Source organism: Antennarius striatus, chromosome 9, assembly GCF_040054535.1.
Source record: "Antennarius striatus isolate MH-2024 chromosome 9, ASM4005453v1, whole genome shotgun sequence".
NCBI lineage: Eukaryota > Metazoa > Chordata > Actinopteri > Lophiiformes > Antennariidae > Antennarius > Antennarius striatus.
In genome coordinates this window covers 16,802,680-16,828,528 of record NC_090784.1, presented here as the reverse complement: position 1 = coordinate 16,828,528, position 25,849 = coordinate 16,802,680, and the positions used below count along the sequence as shown (strand labels likewise).

The window sequence follows — 25,849 nt, the reverse complement described above, 5'->3', positions numbered from 1 at the left end:
ACAATCCTGAAGGATACTGCTGTCATAAATTATTTCATTCCTCTAATAACACAGGTCAAATAATATGACATTTTACATGATCTGTTTGATAAATATTTCTTAACTCTTCACACTAGTTTTTGAAGCAGGTTTTCAGTAAATTTGTTGTCACTTTTCCATTAATGTGAAATCACTTGAGTTTCTCAACAATTATATTTACTGTATCATCTTTTTAAAAGACAAACTGAGGGTATCTCCATCATGACAGACACCATAACACTGAAACGGGGTCGCCAGCTTGTGCGCATATACTCGGTCTATTACGGTCACGCAGCCGTCAACGCCGCAAGGGCACAGCGCTCACGGTCACCACCGGCGTACACCGACCGAGCAGGAGTCAAGATGGCGAACGAAGGTCCGTCTGAATACGAATCGATCCTCTGTGTCAAACCTGAAGTCAACGTTTACCGAATTCCACCGAGAGCATCCAACCGGGCCATCAGGTGAGGGTGGGGAGGGGGAGCGGCCTGGGTTTTATGAACCCGCATCCGCGACTGCAGGCGGCGGTGGCCGTTGCCTCGGCGACCTACCTGGTTAGCTTACCACACCAATGTGGCGTCCTCAAGTGGAGGTGGATTTGGTGATTGATTTATTTTTGTAGTCATGTGTTGCGTATTTACAAGGTCACTTTTGGAAATGAATCAGCTAACAGTTTACGTTTGTCACTTGCGTTGCGGAAGGTGATGATTAAATGACTCCCACTCTCAGGTCTAGCTCTCTTCATTTCACTGTTACCTAAAAAAAAACATTTTATTTTTCGAATACTTTTGCTTTAAATGTTCTTGTTAAGTATTAAAAAAAAAAAAAAAAAAAAAAAAAAAAAAGCAATGCTGGAGCTGTAAATGGTGTTTATCGTGACCATTCACACTGTTATTATATTTTTAAGTGACAGCACAGGGAATGGTTTTATAGTTGTTGGGTTTTGTTTTTGTTTTGTTGTTTGTTTGTTTGTTTTTAAAAAAAAAGGATGACATTGAATTGTTTACCCCGTTTTCCATTGGCTGGTGCTCCAGCCTGACACGCTGGAGCTGCATCTGAGTGGACATGACAGCCACCCAACAGTAGCACAGGCCTGAGTCCCACGAGAGACGTGATTGGTTAACCAGTGACCATATTTACAGTGAGTAAGGCTGGTGACGTAACACGTCAGCCTCAGGTCTCAGTGAAATGCCCCTCTGAAGTCCTGGTCACGTTCTGCTCACATAGAAACGGTGATGAGTGTGTTTCCATGAATCACAACAATCACACACACAGAAAAATCTCCTGTCTTTTCTTTTTTTTCTTCTCCTTCCTAACCCCCCCCCCCCCCATCTGTCTCAGCATCAGTGTCTTTAAACTGCTTCACCTACATCACAGTGTCTCCTGCGCTGCTTGTGTCTTTGTGTCCCAAGGGCTGCTGATTGGAAGCTGGATGCTCCCGACTGGACGGGACGGATGCGTCTGACAGCACGGGGCAAAGTGGCCTATGTCAAATTGGAAGACAAAATCTCTGGTGAGTGAAAAGCACACAGGATGGTGGTATTTACTGGCGCTACCTCTGTTGTAAATTACTCCACTGTGTTGTGCCTATGCGGTGCTCATCTTTTCCAAGGTGACCCAACCCATGTCTAAGCAGTCAGCTTACTGTGAAGCAAAGAGGCTGACAAGCTGTCTCACTTTTGGTTCATTTCACGTATCAGCAAGCTTGTTGTCCTCAGTTCACATTTCATATTGATGCATTTTTTAAAATGATCTACCTACAAGAACCCACCTTGCCTAATAAACAATATTTATAAGAAGGAGAAGCTTTAATTTGTTATTATACAATTGTAAAAGGAATTTCAAGGTTAGTGTAGACACCTTTTTCTGAGCCGCTGTCACTACATAACCTAATAGTCCTAAATGCATGTTTTTCCCGATGATGGGGGAAATGGAATAAAACATGGAGAAAACATGCAAACTCAGCACAGAAAAGTCATGAAGTCATGATTTTTCAGGTTGACACTGAATGTTTTCATTTTGTGGGAATCTACAGGGGAGCTTTTTGCTCAAGCACCAGTTAATGAGTTTCCAGGCATTGCAGTGGAGACCGTTAGTGACTCAAGCCGTTACTTTGTGCTCCGTATTCAAGATGACAATGGTGAGTGAATTTTAACTAAGTCATAAATATTCTGTAACTCACAATTTAACAAACGTTTACATTTTTTTCAGATTAATTTTAGAAACTGTGTTTTATAAGTGTGGAAAAACTGTCTGTCCGTGCTGCCTCAAGATTTTTAATCTCCGTTATTCTAGCTCACATCGATTAATTTTATTAGTGATTTCACTGATGCATACACCCATGAGCTATATCTAAAAACATATTGTGTTGTGTTTAGTTATGTTCCTCCACCCTTTTTAAAAATAATCTTCAGCCATGTTCACTCAAAACAAAGGCGTTGAGTTAAAAGTCTTCTTGTCTCTCTCAGGTCGCAGCGCATTCATAGGCATTGGCTTTGGAGACCGAGGCGACGCCTTTGACTTCAATGTTTCACTCCAGGACCACTTTAAGTATGCAGTTTTCTTTATAATATCTGATCAGTTGTAAATAAAGCAGGAGGAAATGTATTTATTATTTTTTAGTAGAAAAATTATAATCCTTCTCCATCTCACCCCATTCCCATTTTTTTCCCCAGATGGGTAAAACAGGAAACAGAACTAACCAAGCAGGCACAGGCCCCAGATTCCACTCCTAAACTGGACCTGGGCTTCAAAGAAGGACAGACTATCACTCTAAATATTGGGGTAATCTTACCTTGAATATGTAAGAATGCTTGTCATGACTGAACAACCAAATATTCTCAGCTATTCCATAAAGTTAACATTTGTTACGTGACCCTGGAGGATGAGTTCATTTGTTTGTTGTTTTTCTGTGGCTTTGACAAGTAGTATGCAAACTTGCATCAACGCACAGTCACACACTTGTTTGTTTGCATTTTTCTACTGTCCCTTTTCCAGCAATCGAAAAAGAAGGACAGGTCTCGTCCTCAGAGTTCAGGCGGTCTTGGACTCCTTCCACCTCCTCCTGGAGGAAAGTTAGCCCCACCCCCTTCATCCAGATCTACCAACCATTCCATCCAACCGTCTGCAGCAGAAAGTGACTCTGGTAGGTAGCTGTTGCACAACACTCTGTTTGTGTTTTGTTTTTTCTTTTTCACAATCCAAATAACTTCAAAAACATCAGAACCACGATCTGTAACTAAGAAATAATTATTGCATTCTCATTAGGAAGCAATTTATAATGTATGACATAAAGAACGCAAAAATAATAGGTTATTCAAAGTCACAAAATTTATTCTTCATGATGACAAGACAATTTTAAAAATATTGAAATCATTGTAAGTCATCTTGCAGTGATGTGTGTTGTTCTCTGCCCTTCACCCAAATATAAAGAGCAGGGATTAGCTGACGTAGTTATGGTTACGCACAACTTTATTCTTACCATTGCTACAAGTCTGAAAAGATAAACACTGTTACCCAAATAATCCAGTGGATTGCAGCTGTCCTTCCACTTTTTTTTTTTGGATTGGTACAGCTGCTGTACTCACAGGAGTTGCTATAACACCAAGAAAGTCAATGCAAATGATCCCTGTGGAGCAAACAAACTCATTTTGTTGTTGAAAGTTTGTATTTCCATGGCCTCATTGGTGTTTGTTTAAAAGCTATTTTTGGTGAAGAATTCATGTCATCGGTCTTTACAATGAAAGTGGTGAGTGTAATGTCACGCTGACTTGCAAGAATATCAGCCAAAACCTTTAGGGAGACTCCAGTTGTAAAATGCTGTTTTTTTCCTTTAAAATGTATTTTTACCTTCCTCCTCTCTGGCCAGCTGTAGAAAAGATGCCTTTGCAATGGATGTCACATTGATTCATCTCACAAAACTGCATACTTTTTACACATACACACAGTTTCGGTTCCGTGTGTCGAGGCTTGTAGATGCCTGTCTCTAAGATTGTTGGCTGTGCTGCTCAAAACATTGAAAGCTCTTTGAAAAATTCCGCAGCTATTTGTCTTTCCGCAAATGATTTCCCAATTTCTCATCTGGAAACAGTTTTCATTGGAACTTTTCTCCACCAAAGAAATAGTCCCCAATAAAGAATGAGGTGTGGGGATTGCCAAGAGATAAACACAGACTATTTAACTGCTGTTGAGTTTAACTTTTGAATGAAAGTGTGTTCACCCCCATCGCATCTAATGGTCTGAAGACCAAAACCTCAGTATATACTGGAAGTCTGAAAGTATCGATATGTTTACATATTGCATGGGTAGGTTGAACTCAAATGGTATGAATGTACTTCTATTTGATTTTATTGGAGTTGTGAACTAATTCAATAGCAAATTACAAACCTCATAATTTATGGCAGGTGACATGTGAGATTTTTTTGCGTTCTAATAGAAGAATTTACAGTAATTTTCCCTAAGACTAATAAGGCTAAAAACATTAAGAATCATCGTGTGTTTTAATAATTTTCATCTCCAGGATCGTTGCTGGACCTGGACTCCAGTACTTCCAACTCAGCGCCTCCATCCAGTGCAGCCAGCTCAGACCTGTGGGGAGATTTTGATCCTGTATCCCCCAAGTGAGAAGATATTGATTTGGTTTTCTGTCTCTTATCTTTCTGTAAATTTATGCAACCCTTTTTGTAACTTTGTTCTCCCTGTTATTGCATCACACATCACTCCCTGCAAAACCAGTCATCCTACATACTAGTTTGTTTTATTTTAATTCAGGTCTTCATGGCGCTGAAATGAAATAAAACCGTCATTCTCCATTATCTTTCTTTCTTTCTTCTGCAATTAATATAAATTGTAACTTACTAGTTTACATTGTACTCTTTAAATACTGCTTCCCCTTCCTCTTTTCAATGTGATTTTGTTTGTTTTGTTTTTTATGTAAAATGTCATCATAGAGTATACATACTAAACATTTAATTAAAGGTGACATAGTCAAAAATATCTCTTAATGAAATCTAACAAAATATCATATAATTTATGTACAGATCATGTTAAATTAATATATGTACAGAGACTATCTATTTTAAATGTATCTGGTGTCAGTAGTTGGTAGTTTTTGCTGCTGGTGTTATAAAATGTATGTACTTATAATTTATAATTCTCCAAGCCCCAAGCAGTGGGACTGACTGTATGCAAGACCGGCAGTCTAGTCGGTCTATGTAATTATTAATGCATTAAGTCTGCATTTACCACAGGGATTGTTCAGATCTTAGATTTAGGTTCTAGTGAAGTTTACTACAAAATGATTTTACTTGAATGCAATAGCTGGTGTGAAGACGGGCTGTGCTCTCTAGCACCCCCTAGGGGAGCTGATGCTGCTCTGCAGCATCGTTTTGAGAGAATGTGTCGAACAGAACCTCAGCTGTTGAACACATATTGCAGTGGGATGAGTCCTGACCACTGTGTGCGTTGTTCCACGTGTAGACTGGTACAAAGAAAGAAGGACGTGGGAATGTTGGATGTTGATTAGCCTAGCAAAAGATCAGTAAACGAAAGGGAAGCGTTAAGTGCTTTTATACTAGCCCCAAAGGGAAACCAAGATTATTTAGTGCTATGTCATCTTTATTCAGCACAGCTGCAAAGGCTGAGACTGATGAGTCATTTAGGTCAAGACCTGCTCTCCTGCTCAATGAATGGGTCTGTGTTTGTGCCCCCGTCAGTCCGTGGAGAACTTCACCTCCTCAAAGCTTTACGAGAAGGTAGTCAGGTCAACCGACCCCAACCGCAGCAGGTCGAGTTAAACAAACTAGTTTTGACTGTGAATCCTGATTCCATGTTAAGATGCTAATAATGGTACTCTGTAATGTGACAAAATGCAATGTGGGACCAAGCATGTCTGTTTTGTTTTTTTCAATTGCGATACTGCTAATTTCAGAGAAATGGAACATGTTGCATATGAATTGTGACGGATGACCATGATGAGTGGTATGAGTTGGATGTTGAATGGAACACAGATATCGTGTGAGTGTAAAGCTCTACCAGTGTTTGTCAGTACCTGTTTACTGTTTAAATTATATGCATCGCTCCCAAGTGTTACTCGTTATTCCAAACTGTATGTATGTGTGAACATGAATATGCAAAGATAAACAAAGATAACACTAAATGACCATAATCTTTGTCTTTATGTTTTTATTCCTTCATATAGGGTGAAAATATAACAAAAAAGTGAGCAAATAACTAACAGATGTAGTGTTGTTGATAAAATAGTGCACATAATACTGGATTGTCAATGATTACCTTACAATCCACAACAGGGTGAGCATTTCTTTGGTCAATGTCGTGATTCAGTGCTGCCTTAGGTACATCACTACAGTACCTTAAGTGGTTTGTAAATCATTGAAGACATGATTTATGTCCTATAACACGCAAGTGAAACAAGCTTTCATTTGGTATCCACACAACATACTTAAACATACACATAGATACGACTCAGCACACTAGTGCCAATGTCTTAAAGAGAAAGAAAAAGACCCCCAGGTGTTGGGTTTGGTGGTAGATTTATGATGATGTGGATTAATGGTTGTCTCCAAAAAGGGGCTCCATCCTCGCTGGTGGTCACATCGCCATCCAGGACCCCTCAAGCCTTGTTTGCCCAAGTTTTGAGGTTGCTACGGCGATTGAGACAGCGTTTCCTATTAGATGACCTCTCAATTCGTCTGGGCCACCCAGACCTCTCTCTGCATAGTTCAGCTGTAATGTGGAAGAGATAGATATTTGAAAAATGTGTTTCACGGAGTCAACATTGAGTTTAAAGTTCTTGTAGAATGTGTTACCCTTCAGGTACTCATCCTGTTGGCACACTGTCCTCACACAGATCTCATTGTTGATCACGTAGACGCGAGGAAGGCTGCATCAGAAGTTTGATCATGTTAATATGAAGGATGTCAACGTAATGCTGCAGATGAATAATTTGCACACAACACATAACTAAAGTTCAATTTACCGGTGTTAAATAGTAAACCTCACCTAGATCAACCACCATGAAGACCCTCTTTCCAGTTTAAAGCTTGACATGCTGTTCTGTTACATGATCAATACTTTAATGTATACCACTCTGTTATCCTGATAATGCTAATAAGCTTTAAATAAAGTCACTAAATTAACATCGAATGGAGAGGCAGATATTTGTAATACTATTGTTCTATGTCATATTTAAAATTTGTCATATTTTGTGGCAAAGAACTTGGTTGGAGGTGTGTGATGCCACATATTTATTTGGACCAATCAGAGATAGGCAACATTTGCTTGACACATTATGCTTTGACAGTTTCATCCCACTGGACCCAAACAGTCCCAATGAAGCAGATGAATAATGTTAGTATATAATTTAATGTAAAAACTAAGGATGTCTTATTGTTTTATTGTTGTTTTTTTTCAGTATTGTTGAATACCAGAGAAAAAAATCTCAGGAAATTAAGACAGAAGGATATTTGCTTGTCAGGAAATATTTTTGTTGTGGCTGATGCTGCTGATCACTGCTCATTCATGAAGGTGCAGGTAAATTGCTGATCACCTGTAGATACAAATGCCACCAACATATCGCTTGACGGGTCGGTGAACTGAGTACATCCTGGTGCAAGGATACATCTCCTCCCTACAGTCTGTGGAGACAGAGGATAAATAACATACTGAAACTGCATCGATCACAATGACAGCCTGAATCGCACACAGGGGGCTAGCGGTGCTTCATTGGGCCTCCATGGAGGGAGTTCAGAGGTCACCACCAGTGTGCTGTCACTTACTGGCTGGCAAGGTTCCTCCAGGTGCTTGAGTGGTCTCTAGCAACAAGAAAAGAAAGCACAGTCACATTGGAAACTTACTAGCGACCCATTACAATGAGTCACAGACGGACAGATGTCATGCACCATAAATGTTCTTGATTGAAAATGTGACTTGTGAAGAGAAGGGCATTACCATCCTGCTGGGCTTGAGCTACAGCTGCGAGCGCTGTGGAACAAAAAACCACATGAGGGGACTGTTTTGCAGCACAAAAACAAACACAGTGCAACTCAACCATAATTAAACAGGATGATTTGTGTGTTCAGTTTGGCAGCAGTACCATGGAAACTGCATAGGAGCAGGACCACTGGAAGGTTGCCCATTCCTTCAGTTTGTAAGAGGTAAGCTTTACGAGCTGGAGGAAACCAAAGAGGAAACGAGTCAGGGTGATTTCACAGAGAGGAACTGTTCAATATCCTTGCTCAAGATTTTTGTGCTGTTTATGTTTCCTTTAATCTTCTTGCTTAAACATGCTCACAAAGTTCCAGGTCACTGTAATGTTTTCCCTTAAAGTTTTGCTCCATCTAAAAACACAGAAAGTCATGCTATGTTTTGGACAACAGACAAGTTGTTGTGTAGTGTCGTGGAATAATCTGACCTACAGTTTATTCTTGTGTGTTTTTGTATTTGGACTGCTTGTAAGCAAGGAGTTTGATTTGAAAATGACTTTTTTCTACCTGTGAAAATGTTATTTTCTCTTTTTCCTCAGTCCTTTTGTTGCTATGTCTCCTTTCGTCTCCTCTGTGCCGCCCTGCGTCATTCCTCTTGTGATGTGTCAGTGTAACTTTGGCGTCCAAGAGTGAGTTCTCTCAAAAGAATGTGTTTTTTGTGCCCTATTTGCGCTCCCCTCCACTCCTCCTGTTTTAAATTGTGCATTATACTTTTCCAGCTTTCATAGAACATTTCACTGCTTTCCAACTGCACAATCATCACCGACCACTCTTAGCATCACATTTTATCAGTTTGTGTCTTTTCTGATGTGAGAATTCCAGAGTCATATATTTGACATCACTGTGTTGAAGCTCGACATTGTCCCGGTTCATCTCACTGCATGCCTCTATTAATCTGTTTTTTTTAGGGTGACATGTTTTTCACAGCTTGTTCCAACAGGACTCTGCAAATGTAAAATAATCATTCTCAGGTCAATCAGATAATCAGTCAAGCATTGACGCCTTTCCACGTATTACTTTACCTCCCTATTTATATCTAATCAGTATAAAATACCTTTCCGTTGATAATTTTGCACGTGGCAAATCCTGCAATATATGAGCTATCCTGTTAGAGTCAGGTATAAAAGAAGCATAATGAATTTGTACTCACAACTTTTGCTGTCGTCCACAACTGCTTTGGTTTTATGAATCTTTTGTCTTCTCCTCTTTCCACTCCTTTCCTCTCTCCTCCTCCTCCTCCCCTTTCTCCCCCGTCCTAACCATTTTTCTTGCTCTTCACTTTTTTCTTGCACCAAACCTGGTTTAAAAAAAAAAATCATATCAATTGTTTTTTTTCTTTTACATCACATATACCTTTTAATCATTCACATGGAGCAAGTTATGTATATTTTTATTCTTTTTTTAAAAATGTTTTATTATGGATGCACAGCACTTGTCATGCCTCAATAAGCCATCACAACACAAAGTAAAAGATGAAGGCACACAAGTGACAGAGAACATTTCACTTTAAAATAGTTTTGGTAGCGCTCAAAGTATTTGAAATAGATTGATTAAAGACACAGGCTATATTTTCTCATTTCGTTATAAAAGCATGCAGAGTTGTGTGGACCCCAGCAAATAAATTAAAAGTCTAATAAGTGAAATAATGAAGAAACGAAGAAATCAAGACGGGAATTTGACCACAGTGGGATTTGAACTTGACTGTTGCGCTACCTAATAAGGCCACCAGGTGGAGCAGTAATCTTAAATTATAGCCCTTGCCCACAATCTCAATTAATGGTCAGTGAAATAAAATGAGTGATTCGGGAGAACGGTTAATACTGAATAGTCTGTCTTTGTGTGTCTCTTCGTCTAATATATTGTGTCACCATAACCTCAGTTATCTCTGCAAAAACAAATTTTACAACCGCATGACATTCATTTGTCATATTGAGTGCTAATGGGCATGTTTCTGCCATTTTAAAAAGCAAATAATCAATAAATCGACAGCTTCATTCAAAGGGTCACTAAGTTCAAATGTCCACCAAGTAGGCCCAGATTTCCCATTCTGTCATCCATAATAAAAGCAGTAGTCCCACAACAGTTTGACCCTTATAATTTGACCAATTCCTAGAACTTTGTGGTTTACTTCAGTGACTTGTGAAGAAAAGGCAAATTTACCAATTTTGGTTTACCACCAAGATTCCAAAGCTTTGCTGCTCAGGTCATACCCTACCTCTTCAAAAGAGGAAGTCAAAACCAGTTCACTTTGTTCCCAGTGACCTGCATCACCACTTGTTTGTGATTTACAATAAGCCACAGTTACTCACCAGGTTGTTCAACTCATCGTCCTCTCAGATTTATAGTCTGTGACCCAGTTTCTAAATAACAACTTGTCACATATTAAAGCTGATGAACTTCACCTACTGAAATAGAAGGGAAATTGATTTATTTTGGAGCTGTTTAATGTTTGTACCCAATCAAAAATCACAAGTTTACATTTACATAAGCGGTCATTCAGATACCTCAAGAGTTTATCTGTACAAGACGAAAGTAACCCTTAAGACCAAAGTTCTTAACCCTTTGTCTGACGGGCTCTTTGCGTTGAAAGAGTCTATACATCCAGATACTTGAGGGAAACTTGACTCTGCACTGGCTTCGTTGAACTTGACCAATATAAATATTTCCACACATACCCCTGAAGTCACACATGACAAATCTCTATCTGGCTCTCACCCTATGGGAAGACCTGGTCGGTTCAAGGGGGAGACACTCATCATTTCCTTGACATATCAGGGCTACACAGCCTCCAGTGCAAGTGCCTGCGGGGTGGCCCTAACAAGGTCGACTGGGCAAGTCCGATGACAGCTTGACAGATGGGGGCCATGTAAGCAAAAGAGAAAAGGAGAGGAGCCAAGAGGAGTGATCAATCCTTCAAACACATCAATCTTCCACTCTGCCTACTCTGCTGGAGCAAGAGGGAGAAGTGGAGTTGAGAGGGGGAGGAAATAAGGAGAGGACAGACAAGAGTGGAATAGAGGGGACAGGTGGTGAGGGAGGTAGAGAGCAGCATAGATCGGTTAAGTCAAACATACCAGATAGTAAACACATGATAAAGTATGGACTTGTTTATTTGTTGGAAGGCAATGTGTGACGCATGCCAGCTCTGCAATAGATTCTCCTTCAGTGACCTCCTCTCCATTCCAACACATTCCTCACTCTACTTCTCTCTTACTGTTACACTGTACACACATATTCTCACACACACACACACACACACACACACACACACACACACACACACACACACACACACACACACACACACACACACACACACACACACACACACACACACACACACACACACACACACACACACACACACACACACAAACTCAAGCAAATCCATATTAATGTCAATGTATGACGCATTTGATTTGCATCGGGTGAAAGGAGATCTCCTGACCCTAAACTGAACATCATAATTAATGCCTAACACCAATACTACCACCAACATAAATCTGACCTGAACCAAACAGCTCTTTGAAGCGGGAAGGAACAGCCAAAATGTCAACACGCTGCAGAAATGTCTTCACTCTCCTGATTTCAAACTAAAAATAGCAAGACAAGTATACAGACAGGGAAAATGAACTCTCCCGTGAGCATGTCGCACTTCTCAGGAAATGCTCATTCAAGACGTGCTGCAAACTGGATCCGATATTGCTGTTCAGCAATCCTCACGCTGCAAAAGTGATCATTTGCGGTGTTGAGCCTTAAGAAGTAACCAGGCGACAGAAAAAGTTGGGATAAGTTGAGCCCATAAATCCTGCTGACCTTCTTGAGGTTGAATGTTTTGTTTCAAAGTGAGCTTCATTCAATATGAGATGAAATCTGAGTCCTGCTGATGCTGCAAATCTAAATATGATGTTCTTGAAGATCTCAATTTAGAGTTGTGTCATTGCACTTCACAAACATTTTGAGCTATATGATGAAAAACACCCGCGGTGCACTGGCGTCGTGCCCGAAGTGTCCCCCGCCTCACGCCCTATGCCAGCTGGGATAGGCTCCAGCTTCCCGTGACCCGCTACGGCGGATAAAAGCAGCAGAAAATGAATGAATGAATGAATGAATGAATGAATGAATGAATGAATGAATGAATGAATGAATGAATGAATGAATGAAAAACACGCTTTCAAGTGAACTGAGGTTCGCCTACCTGACATTAAAAAATGTGTTTTTTATTACTTTGATTTGGTTTCATCGTGGCGCTGCAGTCCTCCGAGCCAACCTGGTTTCTCCTGTTTTCATCATCCCTGCTGTCCTCGTCGACCTCCAGCAGATTTACACCTCGATTAGTGTCTTTGTGTTGGCACTCTATTGTCTCAATGGGTCACACCATGTGTTTCCATTTGTCAGGCTGAGGTCCTTCATTAACTCCCCATCCAAGTATCAGATGACTCTTGCTCCTCTGTTTCCTGGATCGCAATACTATCAAGTGTTTTATTGTGAAAATACTGGATTATAAGATACAATCACAGAAACAGTTCTTGGTTCATGTTACTGTTACCCCGAGAAGAGGAATGTCCTGGCTGAGAAGGATCACTTTTACCAAAGCTGCTTTAAGTAGACGTGGCCACAAATCTGAAAGGTTGAGACACGGTCCAGGTGGCGCAAGAGGAGCAAGGCAAGGGAAAAGTAATCAGTAGGAGACCCACAGATAGAAAAGAGCAGAGTTAACTGGCGAGATGGGCCGTCGTGTTCCAACAAATTGCGCTGTTGCAGGCCTGCAGGCGCCAAGGTGGCCTGGCTGTTCGTTTGGGGGACGGTGTGAGTGTAGATAGTCAGAGAGAGGTGATGACGTGCATGCTAGGTAAATAGATGGGTCTGGGGTCTATTTATACAACCATCTGGAGTGGCCCTTAGCAGGGGTTAGCGCAGATCCTAATGCCATAGACATACACCCTCAGCATGCGTTAGCAAGTTTGCTCCCAGCAAGGATCCGATCCAATTTGAAACTATGATATTGTGCAAACTGCAATGTGAAAGTTTAAACTGAGGATTTAATTCTTGTAGTGACAATTTTTCTCTTCACAGCTGAAGTAAATCTAACTGCTTATGTTTTGAGATCAAGTTACCTCTAAAGGTATGTTATATCCTTTTCCTGATGATGAATGCTTGCATCGGCATCATGTGATTCAGCAAACGTATGCAAAGCGAACATAAGCAATACAAGAGTGTTCTTTAGGAGTCACCACAACGAGAATGTGGGAGATTTTTCATTTTGCTATTGCCCCCTCCCCATCCCGCCATGACAGATTTAGGACAAACATCCCCATAAACAACATGGAGTTCAACACAACACATGTGCAGATTTTATATTGGTTTGTTTTACTGTCAACGCCTCAAATGTTCATTTATCTAAGATTCACTTCAAATGTTCCAATAAAGATCTTTCTAGCTCTGAAGTGACAGCCCATATGAATAAATGTCATGTCTTTCCTCCTGTGGTTTGTGTGTCTGAGCTCCGCATCACACAAACTTGGAAGATCACACTGGTATCATGGTCACGTTGTATTGTTCAGTCCAATTTTAGATGAGCTGTTTTTGTTCTGCAGCACCTGTCGCTTCATCGTGTCAAAGATGGCACTTCTTTCCATGGGTGCACTTTTCCAGAATGTCTTTTAAAGCTATCAGATGTTGTCAGTGATTTTTTTATAAGTAATTACCTCCATTAAGGGGGATATGTTTTCACTGGTATCTATTTCTTTTTTTTTTGTTTTGTTTTGTTTTGCCAAACCACCACATGCAGGATTTCTCACGCTTTTGCAGATGTAGCTGCTCTACTGTCACGCTAGTTGATTCTTTAATTATTTACACAAACATTTGGAGAAAATGAGACTTACTAAACTTTTTATTACATCTATTATTATATTACATCTTTATTTTTACTTGTTTTTGACTCTTAAGCAATTAAGGACTTTAGGACTTGCTTAAAGTGGGGGGAAAAAAAGTCTTCTAATCTCACTGGTCTCCTCTCATAGTGATATCCAAGGACCTGTGATGGCTTAAGGTGACAACTGCAATAAAATGACAGAGCACATTTTCTTGTAAGTGCAATGATTTTATTGTTTTCACAAGTTAAAATACAAATGCATAACTGTAAAAAAAAAACAACCTCAGGTTGCATTATGTTTAAGTGCCTTTCTATTCCTGTTATTTGGGTAAAAAGAGTCGTAGTTTTGATCTTCCATCATTCAAACCAAACTGAACTGACTGTTATAGACCATGTATGTGTAGTTTACAGCATGTCATGAAAAATTGAGGTAAAAACAAAGAGCATATTTTATTCAAACATCATCAAACCTTTCTTTTACAAACTATGAACTCCTTTGAAACACAGACATATTTATGCACACATACTCTGGAATACACAGGAAGTGCTACCTTCAACAATAACCTTTATGCAAGTATGAAAATATATCACTTAAGAGAGTGTATATTCGTACTGCATTTATATTCTACATCAAAATACATTACGACATCATGCCGGGCATGTTTTATATCAACATGTACAAAAAAAACGGTTTAAATGAAGACAAAATTTATCTCTCCCCTCTTCCCTCCCTGATCAACTCATCTGCAACCCCTCCCACCTCCCTTATTTTTCTGGCCTCCTTCTCAGCTTCCTCTGCCTTCCTCTTTTCCTCTATCTCAGTCTCCATCAGCCAAGGCCCCCCCAGGTAGCTCAGGATCTCTTCTGGGCTTCCTCTTCGTTTGGGCTCCGGATGGAGCAGCTCCTTGAAAAGAGTCATCACTAGCGGGCTGAGGCCCTCAAACTGTGAAGGAGGGGGGTTGTTTTTTAGGAAACTGTCTATTTCCTCTTCATCGTTCCACTTACCATCCCTGATCTTTTCCTTTTCAGCCTCACGATTAAACCACTCCTTGTATCTACGGTAGCCGCGGTCATCTTGGGTACTCTCCTCCCAAGGGAAGCAGCCAGTTAAGAGGCAGTAGACGAGAACGCCGAGGGCCCAGCTGTCAATGGAGGGCTCCACTGATATCCAAATGTCCTCCATTTCTTCTTCAGTCCCCTCGCACACCCTCCTCTCCATCTCCTTCTCTGCTTCTTTGGCAGCTTCCACCTCCGGAGTGCAAAAGGGTGACTCGTACCAAACGGCACGAACGTTGGAGCCGATGGCTCGAGCGAGGCCAAAGTCACCCAGCTTGACCCAGCGGCACGAGCTGTCGCACAGGAAAATGTTTTCAGGTTTAATGTCACGGTGGACGAAGCCAAGGGAGTGCAGATGAGTCACAGCGCCACTCAGCTGGGCCATCACCCTCTGGACGCACTCTTCACTCACTCCAACCTGAAACAGAATCCATATCAGTGTGTTCAGATCAGGAAATACAACTCTATTTATCAGAATGAAGAGCAAGCAGGTGAAGTAGTGAGAAAGAACATCACATCAAAGACTAAATCTGCGTCATCGAAATGGAAAGTGACGCTTTTGGAAACAGCTGCCTTTGTGTTCTTCCACTTCATCTCATGAGAGCAGGATGCCCTTAAGTCGTATCAGGGCTCTACTATGTTACTGGCATTGACACAGTCAAACAGGGGTGATCTGGAAACATCTCACAAAAGCACACGTTTGCCTTTCCATGAGATCTGTTCCAGTGTTGCATTTACCTCCAGGTTTCATGCAGATGCCAATGTGCAACCTTCCCTTCCTTAATTTACTCTTTCATGCCATCTCTGATATTACAGCCTAGATTAAATTCCTATAAAAATTGCCCAGGTGATAAAAACACATTGGCCAAGGCTGAGGAAAGGGTTAGGATTTTTTTTTTAGACAAAATCTTTAAAAGTGTCTCTGTTGACTTTTTCAATGTTGGAAGGAAAATGTGTGAAAAAGAAGTTCTGACATCAATTTTCAACTTTCAATTACGATTACTCCAAATTATGTTGATTTAGAAAGCTGATTTGATTAGCTGTGCATTTTTAAATGGATTTTCCATGGCCAATAGGAAAACCCTTAACAGAATGTTTCCTGGAAGTGGTTGCACCCCAGGACACATGCGTTTGCAAATTTATTCATCTGAAACTACAGAAATCATTGTTAATTTTCTAAGCATGTTAGGGTGAACACACCACATTTCACACCACAAACTAACTAAACTGACCTCAGACACTATCACACTGTAGAGGTCACCATATAGACCGGCTTGCTGGGCAAAGACGTAGTAGGAGGGTGTGGAAAAGAAGATGCCAAGGGCCCGTGTCAGAGAAGGATGGGTACAGTATGACAGGGAGAGATTGTATTCACGCAGGAAGGAGGTGAGTGAGGTACTCTCACGGGGGAAAAACTTCAGAGCCATAGGGGTTCCTGAAGGGAATGAAGCAAGACAACATGTGTTGAATACTGCAACATCTAATCAGCTTTAGTCAAACTGTCATCATGAGTGGAATGTGAGCGTTGGTCATCATTACCACCGTGAACAAATATAACTTCCCCTTTGGGGCGACTCTGTTACACATCTACGGCCCACTGCGGCAACACTATCTCCCAAAATGCACCAAAGCGCTCCATTATAGCAACAGAAGCGCAACATATCGAGTGAACACTATCAAAAAACATTGGTCCTTGTGTTACTGCAGCGCTAACCCAAGATAACATGTGCAGTGGCTTCAGAAGAAGATGAATGTGCAGAAGTATGAACCCCCCAAATCAACCACACAAATCAGATCAGGCTTGATTTTGATTGACTAAATGAGCATTAAACAGTGGCTCCTGAAGGTTGATCCATCTGTGGCGTAATGATCTGAGTGACTTACCTCTCTTTCTGTGTACAGCTAGCATGACTTTTCCATAGGAACCCTCTCCTAGGAGCTTCACCATCTGGAAGTGTTCGGATAACTTCAGACTGGGCAGGGACTGTGCTGACAGGAAACATCGCTCGTCAAGTTCCTGAGCCGTTGCAGCCTGTTCTCACAAACAAGCAAACACACACATACACAAATTCAAGTTCACCATCACTGCACGATGCCAGACGATGATTGACTGCGATGCATCAGGTGAAAGAAGAACCACAGCTTGATCGGCATGTGTTGATGTTTGTGACAGATAACTTCACAGAACGAAGTCTGAACCTGAGGCTACGATACCTGAAGCTGCTATTTTTAAAAAGACCTTGCAAGGAATACATCTTATTAGTCACATGACTGATGTGTTAGTACTACTCTTTTATTGTTGCTTATTAAAACTTCTTTCACTTTTCTTCCAGCATAAAATGTAGCATCTCTTGCCATTTTTTTCTTGTTTTTTTTAAATTTCAAATGATTAACAGTACGCTTTAAAAATTGCAGAGTTGTGCATTTCCTGTCCATTCCCCATAATGTCTGCCTTACACTACATAATGCATTGATAAATGTACTTATAGCCAGACATCCATAAACTTATAAATCATGTGTTAATAGATTCAAATGTCCATTAAGGAAGCAGATAAAAACAATAACAATTACACATAAGGCAAAAAAAGAAGATTTTTCAAAAATCTTTTTCCATTTAGAAAGTTTTAAATGTTGGTATTTCCATGCCATAAACTTGCCATTATTTTTTTTGATGCCATCTCATTAAGATTTTTTTAAAATAATCTTGCCTTTTCTTACTATTCACATGCCGTTCCAACACCCATCTGTTAAAATCCAGATGAATATACAAGAATTTCTTTGTTGTAGTTTTTTTTTTTTTTAATAAATGTGACATAACTGATCAATCATCCTACAAATAGGTTTAACTTTTAGAAATTAGCGTGTCTTTTCATCAGGAAGGATTAGCAGAAATCTCACTCATTATGACCTCTTTTAAAGTAGTTCCCCACCACATACCACAGCTAATTAGAAAGGCTGTGAACACTTACCATGCATACCTTCACACCACAGCTAACGTGGTTGTAGGACGATGGTATATTTTTACCCTTGACCTTCTTTATGTTGCATAACAGGACTTACTGAGAAACAGACATTAATTTGGTTATATTACAGATTACTCCCTCAAACAAACTAAAAATATTGTTGATTTGATATGAATTACTAATGCCTTGATTAGCCTTATTGTAATTAATACTTGATAAATATCTAATGACAACACAAAACCAACCACTGCCATACATACTTAAGATTTATTTAGGAGTTATACCTTGATTGTTGTTTATAAAATGTAGCTGATGGATCTCAGTTCTGAGTTGCTGTGTGACAAACCAATGTATCTGATGTACAGCTGAAAATAAGACTACAGGTTTCAACCAGTCTGAGACCAGCCCTCTTTGGCACAGATTTTTACATGGACAGCTCTATTTAAAATAGAGCGATGATGAGCTGCGTCAAGATCAATGGCATATAGATTGATGCTGTTCTGCTGGTGCACCGTCAAGCTGTAGTGTGTCTCCAGAATATAGACAAGTCAGACTGTGAGAAAACTAACTGGTTGATAAACTGCATTTTTAGGGGAAAGAAAAAGGGAAACAGATTGGAAAAATGCTGTTTGGTGATGTTGGAAGTCATTGGTCTGTAGGAATTCATCAATAACTTAATGCTGTGGGATAACAGATGAATACACTCTTTGTGTATTCATCAATGCCTTTTACAGTTTTGAATTTCAATGCAAAGTTTTAAATTCCTGTAAAGTTGGATTTCATTCAGTGTTGGGGTGTAGTCGATAAAGTTATTTTGTTTTCTATCTGCTCCTCATTCCACTCACGCCAGAAGCCCAGTTAAAATATGATTATCCTTTATAGAATGTAAGTAGATCCACAACAGCTACTGCAGAAGGAGTATTCTGAAATTAGACACGTTCTTGTAAAATAAGGTGATAATCAATTAGATTCCTGTTTGGCGCTTGGCATTACACCGCAGATGAAAGTGAGAGTTTGATAAAGGCTCTGCATGAACTCATGTAATGAGATTTGAAACTGGACACAAGAGCTCAACATTACAAGCTGAAAATCCTCATAATAAAGTTGTCTGTCAAACAATAAAGCAATAAAAAGTCAGGCATGCATTTGTATCATGCCAGCATGTCATCATATCATCTCACCATATTGTTGGAAAACACACATTCGCACACACGCACACACACACACACACACACACACACACACACACACACACACACACACAGTATATACTGTATATACATATATACAGTATATATACATATACTGTGTGTGTGTGTGTGTGTGTGTGTGTGTGTGTGTGTGTGTGTGTGTGTGTGTGTGTGTGTGTGTGTGTGTGTGTGTGTGTGTGTGTGTGTGTGTGTGTGTGTGTGTGTGTGTGTGTGCGTGTGTGTAGAAAGAAAGAAAGAAAAACACCAGTTGCATTAATTCACGTTTCTTTGCTGATGCTTTTGTTGGCAGAAAACAGGAATATTTTTTCAATAACTGAAACCGTCTTGTAACTTGTTACTGGCTTTAAGTTGACAGAGAAATTGTGTGTATCTTACCGTCATTTTGTGTTCAGTCGGTCGATACCTGTTCTCTTGGTGTCGTCTCTTCTCAGCCTGACAGGCTGGCTGCCACTGATGCACCTTCTGCTCTGGGTCTCAAGTGTGCTCCTCCAGCCGGTTTGATAATCTAACTGGATTTGAAGCTGATATTTCTGCTCATGTTCCGTGGGTCCGTGGGTGCAGGAGCGCAGCTGCTTTCTGACAGATCCTCAGAGATGTTCACTGCAGACCTGAATATTAACTGTGCGCTTCCCCCCCCCCCCCCCCCAGGAGACACACGCTGAACTCTGTCCCTCTCTTTTCCAACTCTTGTGCCAAATCTCTCTGTCTGTTCTCCCTTAGGTTGGCAAATACATGTGAACCAGCTAGGAGTCCTCTCTCTCTCTCTCTCTCTCTCTCTCTCTCTCTCTCTCTCTCTCTCTCTCTCTCTCTCTCTCTCTCTCTCTCTCTCTCTCTCTCTCTCTCTCTCTCTCTCTCTCTCTCTCTCTCTCTCTCTCTCTCTCTCTCTCTCTCTCTCTCTCTCTCTCTCTCTCTCTCTCTCCCTCCCTCCCTCCCTCCCAACATCCCATCCTTTCCAATCTGACAGCCTGCCTGGGCGCGTTAACCCATCGTTCTCCTGCCACTCCTCCCCTCAGCTGTCCCTCAACTCCCAAAACCCCCTTCATCCCCTTTTTCTTTCCATATACTTGTCTCTTTCTCACCCTCTCATCCAGTCCTAGCGGGTGAATTCCCCCACAGTGTAGGATTCCTCTTTTAATCAACGGGTGTGTTGGAATGAAAGAACAGGCCAACATGTAGTACTCATGATCCCTGAATCTTACTGGGATTATAAAGGTTGTGAACTTTACCCTTGCACTGTCCAATTCCAGCCTTCTTTTCCCCCCCAATGCGCCCATCATTTCTGGCTGACTCTGCTAAAATTATCACAAATATTAAACACTAAAAATACCTTTTCCCCAAGAACGTCTTCTATCCTCTGAGGAACATCTTCAAGCTTTTCAACTAAGTTTTAATATACTTTTCAAACTCCCTCCGCTATGCCTCATCCATGCCTCATAAAGACTCATCTTTCCTTTATCTCTTTCCAAATGCATGCCATCACAGGCTGACCAAACTGACAGCTGAATCTTCGCCGTGCAAAACCCCTTCATTCTGTACGGGGCTGTCTACGTGCCAGCTCCGTCCCCTACTTAACACCAGCAGCAGGTCAGGCTTCTCCTCCACCTCCTGTGGCCTTAACACCCTTCTCCCCTTTCTGCCCACTCATATAGATGTCCCCTGGTACTACATACAACGGGGCTATTATTGCCACTAGTGTGGTGGCGGTTTGTTATGTAACCCAAACACTGGCTGCTATCACAACAGCTTGGGCCCAGTTCAGGTTTCTGTGCTGGTCAGGGGGTCTTTTGGCCGCTGCTGTGACAACGTCCATGACCAAAACAAATCTTTCGTCGCTTTTACTAAGCTACTGCCAGGAGTAATTTTCATTCACAAATACGCGATGTGACACATACACACACACACACACACACACACATACACACACACACACACACACACACACACACATACACACACACGCATACGCAAAATGCACTTACTATACACAATCATGCACTACACGAGTATGGCCCTTGGATAATGATACATGGGATCTTACAGTACATGCATGCATGAGAACACATACTGATGACAGCTTTGTCAACAGCGACTGTCAAGTTACATAAAGTTTGCCTTTGGTATTTGGTTTCCCGTCTACATTTCTAAAAGGTTTTGAGAGGCAAAAACCACAAATAAGTTGTACTCATAGTCCCAGGAGAGATGACAGGGTCCTCTCTTTCAGTTATTGATACGGCAAAACCAAGAGTAGCTACAACAATCAATCAGTTAAAGAGAAAACATTCAGTGGTGAAGAATTATTATATAAGTTGGTTCAGACTAAAAATAAGTGGGATTTTTTAAATTTATTTATGTTTAAAGCAATCAATATTTTTCCAAATCTAAAGTTTCAAATTTTGGCAAGTGCAGAACAATTTGCAGCATATAAACATGCACTAAACTAAAGATCTGGAGGTATTTGGATGTGACTGCCCTGCTGGCATCCTGATCATGGTTCTCATTGGCCTGTTGGCTACTCTGGTAGTTGTAACTATGTTGTATGCCTGCTATCCTGCTATCTAGTAAATCCACCCATCACAAGTAATCACCTTCTCTCCATTTGCCACTATGCAGCCACACTTTTTCAGACTGAATGACATCCTGATGTTTCTGCAGTAGATCCCAGAGAGTCCGTGTGTCGTTCACTGTCAGTGTACATCTTAGCGTCCTGATGGCGTTCACGTACAGGAGATGGTTAATGGTCACTGTACGACTGAATCATCAGGGTACTTTTTGTCTGCTGATTGTGTTGTATACTTTCATGTTGTCGATGGTATTGCATCAGTATTACAGATGATCTGCTTTGTCCTACAGTGAAAGCGACGGTTCTGTGAATCTGAAGCTGCTACTTTGACCTGCTGGCGTTGATTATGGTGTATTTAATCACATCCCTATTCAACTTTGCCCCTGTGTGTGGGGCTTCCATTTGAATGAGAGGCAGGTTGTTGGGTGATAAAAGGAAGTTCACTCTCTGAATGTTGTGACCTTGAGGTTATAAATGAGTATCTCAAGCTCAAATGTTCCAGGGTCATATATAAATTTGTTGGTTCTCATGAAAGCTTTGCTGTGGCACAGTGAGGAGAGCTTTGTTAACATCAGAAAGTTGCATTTCAACAGGAGTTTGTCTGTGAGCCAGGGAGCTAACATTTGGATGAAACTGTGTTGATTCTCAGGTCATTATGTTCTTAAAGTAAACAGGTAAACAAACCTTCAGGGTGAAATGATACCTGTAATGTTTTCCAGTGTGAAAATTTACTGTCTGACACATTGCTTGATGATGAGTGCCCATTTCAGGAGATATTTTCTCTTACCTGCAGGGTCTCTCAGTAATGATATTCAATACGTAGAACAAAAATGAGGCCATGATTTAAAAGCTTGAATTCTGAGCCGACTGCATCAACAAGACCAACAAGCAGGTTCAAACCATTTTAGTTATTTCTCGTGCAAATTTACTCAGACTAAGGAAGTACAGGCTATAGGAAATACAATTATGTAAGCATTTTTTAAAAACACATCACCAAGAAAACTACCTTCACCATCTTTTTTCTCCCACCAGATCATCCGACCCAACTTTATTTGAGGGACATAGACTCATTAAGATATACCAGGGAGGGGTCAATGAGATTTGATTTAAATCAGAAAGTGCAAATGGATTTCCAGATGGGTTTCCATGCAGACAGTAATGAATTCGCACATTGTGCAATCAAGACATTGATTTGCTTTCCAACAACGTACCTGTCAAAATGGGTCTTCAGCTCATCAGCATAGACCGTATCCTCCTCTATGTTCACTGATGCTTGGGTTTGTGTTTCAGTTTAACTTCAACTATTTTAACCTTGCAGAAAAAATACTTTGCACCCAACTCAAAGTATATAACAGTTGAAATCTAAATATCAGGTTGTTCTGTGTCTATACTAAGTCTCTCTGTTATCCTGTGTGTGTGTGTGTGTGTGTGTGTGTGTGTGTGTGTGTGTGTGTGTGTGTGTGTGTGTGTGTGTGTGTGTGTGTGTGTGTGTGTGTGTGTGTGTGTGTGTGTGTGTGTGTGTGTGTGTGTGTGTGTGTGTGTGTGTGTGTGTGTGCACTTCTTATTTATGCAGCGGGCCTCCAAACAGGAGATATCTGTGGGACTGGGGTACTGGAGGATGTAGAGTCTGGCCAGTTCAATCTCACCATATTACTAAGTTCTGTTCCCATTGTGGCGGGATTAGAACAAGAAGAAAAAGCTTTTGTTTTTTGGTCATTATACAACAGAATTGCAAGTCCGCTGCCACTATGGACCAACATAACCTAATAAACTTAAGACGCATGTTTTTCCTGATGAGAGGAAGAAACCAGAGTACCCAGAGAGAACCCATTCAGACACGCAGAGAACATGCAAACTGTACAGTCTACACAGAAAAGCCATGTTGGGAATGCTGGTGTTTGAACCCATGACCTTATATGCCACCATGCCACTGATTACTTCTCAGTCTTTAGCTTCGCAGCAGCTTCCTCCTCCCTTTTCCTTCTTTTTTGTTGTTATATTTTAATCGACAAAATATTTGATTTATTCAGCTTCTAAGAATCTTGTTTAATTAGGTCTGGTTCAAGATTACTTTTGGTCATTTTTCTTTTTTCCTGAAGCAAGCTAGTACATACCTCCTAAGGGACTGATCTAAATCACCAAAATAAGAAATATTGATTAACTTGTTTAAAGATTTAGAAGTATGATTCTATAAAACACTTCAAAGTATTGATTTTGTGTTTTTGTGATAAAGAACAGCTATGATCTATTTAAATTAAGCTTTAATAATGCTTGTTTCACATATTAAATTCCTTTTGTAATAATTTATTACCTGTGTTTTCCAGGCTGGAAGAGGAACTTTCCATTCCAATCCTAGTGATTGGAATCAGTCTGTCCCTGACAGAAAATGGCTAGTGAGCATAGAAAATACACGGTGTAAAGATTCTCTGGGACATGACAGTGGAATAATACCTACTATAATAGCGTTTACACTTCTTATAATGCCTGTATTTCTTTATTTATCTACATGAGATTACTTTTTCCAAAGCAGAGAGATAGTGTTTTACAGTTATATTGTTTGCATCAGTCATGCTGCCATGTTTACTGCATCCCCATCTGCCCATAGAGAGTAGACAGAGATAAAAGGATAAAGAGATGGAGGATAAAAGGGGAGTTTGTAACACAAATGCACACCAGCTGTTCCTGTGTTGTCCCAATCTGCAGGGCTTACCAAGAATTATTTTTAGTTTTACTGGTAGCCTCTCTGGGAGAGGCTGTTGCCTGAGAGTTGGTTCAACAGCGCCTCTCTGTGACCACTGGTTGTTATTGCATGACATCAGAAGACTGAAGAACTGAAGAACTGAAGAGAATAAATTATGTGTTTATAACTGATATTGCTAGAAGAATCCATGGAATTTTGCAACCCCCTTTAACCTGGCCTGAATGGGAAGCCCAAATAAAATTTGGCCTATGTCGGTAAAGGGACTCTAACTCTCTGGCAGATCATGGTAGAAGAAGAAGAAAGTCCACTTTATTATCCTTCAATATGCAATTTCCTCCGGGATTAATAAAGTATCTATCTATCTATCTATCTATAAGGAAATTGTCTTTCACACTCGAGCGGGATTCGAGCCATGGATGGCTGGGCGATCTGTCTTGAACACGTCTGCTCTACCGCTGAGCCACCGGGGCCCCCAAGAAAGAGTCATCATGTTCATTCTTGACTTCGGATTAAATTTTCGATAGTGATGTTTGTTCTCAGTGGTCATGATTGCAATTATATCTCTTGGTATTATGAAAGCATATTAACATGAGATTAAATTTGATTTTTTAAAAATTGACAAAATACTTTATATTCATGGGGTAAATTAATAGTATGTTATTTATTACTATATGAATAGTATAATATACAGATCAATGCTCAGATGAAATAATCACCAATACATACATACAGTACATACATACATACATACATACATACATACATACATACATACATACATACATACATACATACATACATACATACATACATACATACATACATACATACATACATACATACATACATACATACTCTATTAATCCCGGAGGAATTTGCACATATCCACTGATCAGGCATTACATAATAACAGAGTACGTACAGTAAATTTTACTTTATATTAGAGCAGTTACTGATCTAAAAATATAACTTTAGATCAAAGGTCCATCAGAGCATTTTTTTGTTAAAAATAAAAAAATGTAATTTTAATCCCATAGGTAATTAATTTAGCTATCAGATACGTGTAATGGTGTAATATGTACCACACTGTATAACAAGTAAATAATAAAGTACAGTACAGTACAGTACAAAGCATAGTTTCTAAATTTGCACTCAAGTGAAATTGGTTACTTTTCAACACTACAGAGCCTCTTTGCTCCGTAAACAATAGGCGTTATGAATACAAATTAAGTATAGAATATGTGAATTTCAAAATGGTAAATTGTAGAATAACAGTCATCATCACCATTAATCATTATCAATATTCAAACAGGGAATAGAATCACATATCAAAACCAAAATGTCATCTATTTCTTCTTTTTCTGGGTGTGTTTTTCGTACTTTTCTGCATAACTGTGACGTTCCTGTGATCACGAAAAGCTCATTGATTATTCATGAGCTGCTACTACCAACCCAGGAAAAC

General features: G+C 40.2%; 3 protein-coding genes across 3 annotated transcripts; 1 reads left to right on the top strand and 2 right to left on the bottom strand.

Moving 5' to 3' along the window:
- Positions 1 to 334: 334 nt before the first annotated feature.
- Positions 335 to 6,175, top strand: LOC137601961 (adaptin ear-binding coat-associated protein 1-like). Its single transcript, XM_068324468.1, has 7 exons — positions 335 to 482; positions 1,431 to 1,531; positions 2,054 to 2,158; positions 2,487 to 2,568; positions 2,694 to 2,802; positions 3,016 to 3,163; positions 4,538 to 6,175. Exons 1-7 carry the CDS (start codon positions 382 to 384, stop codon positions 4,639 to 4,641), a joined length of 750 nt encoding a protein of 249 aa, XP_068180569.1. The 5' UTR covers positions 335 to 381; the 3' UTR covers positions 4,642 to 6,175.
- Positions 6,176 to 6,184: 9 nt separating this feature from the next.
- mfap5 (microfibril associated protein 5) lies at positions 6,185 to 12,279 on the bottom strand. The gene is made up of 8 exons (XM_068324469.1): positions 12,249 to 12,279; positions 9,172 to 9,318; positions 8,132 to 8,206; positions 7,987 to 8,019; positions 7,815 to 7,850; positions 7,586 to 7,673; positions 6,846 to 6,919; positions 6,185 to 6,762 (listed from the first exon to the last, which is right to left on the bottom strand). The coding sequence occupies exons 1-8, from the start codon at positions 12,262 to 12,264 to the stop codon at positions 6,650 to 6,652; spliced, it is 582 nt and encodes a 193-aa protein (XP_068180570.1). The 5' UTR covers positions 12,265 to 12,279; the 3' UTR covers positions 6,185 to 6,649.
- Positions 12,280 to 14,115: 1,836 nt separating this feature from the next.
- Positions 14,116 to 19,760, bottom strand: sbk3 (SH3 domain binding kinase family, member 3). The gene is made up of 4 exons (XM_068323821.1): positions 19,502 to 19,760; positions 16,837 to 16,984; positions 16,185 to 16,387; positions 14,116 to 15,370 (listed from the first exon to the last, which is right to left on the bottom strand). Exons 1-4 carry the CDS (start codon positions 19,505 to 19,507, stop codon positions 14,606 to 14,608), a joined length of 1,122 nt encoding a protein of 373 aa, XP_068179922.1. The 5' UTR covers positions 19,508 to 19,760; the 3' UTR covers positions 14,116 to 14,605.
- Between the last annotated feature and the right edge of the window lie 6,089 nt (positions 19,761 to 25,849).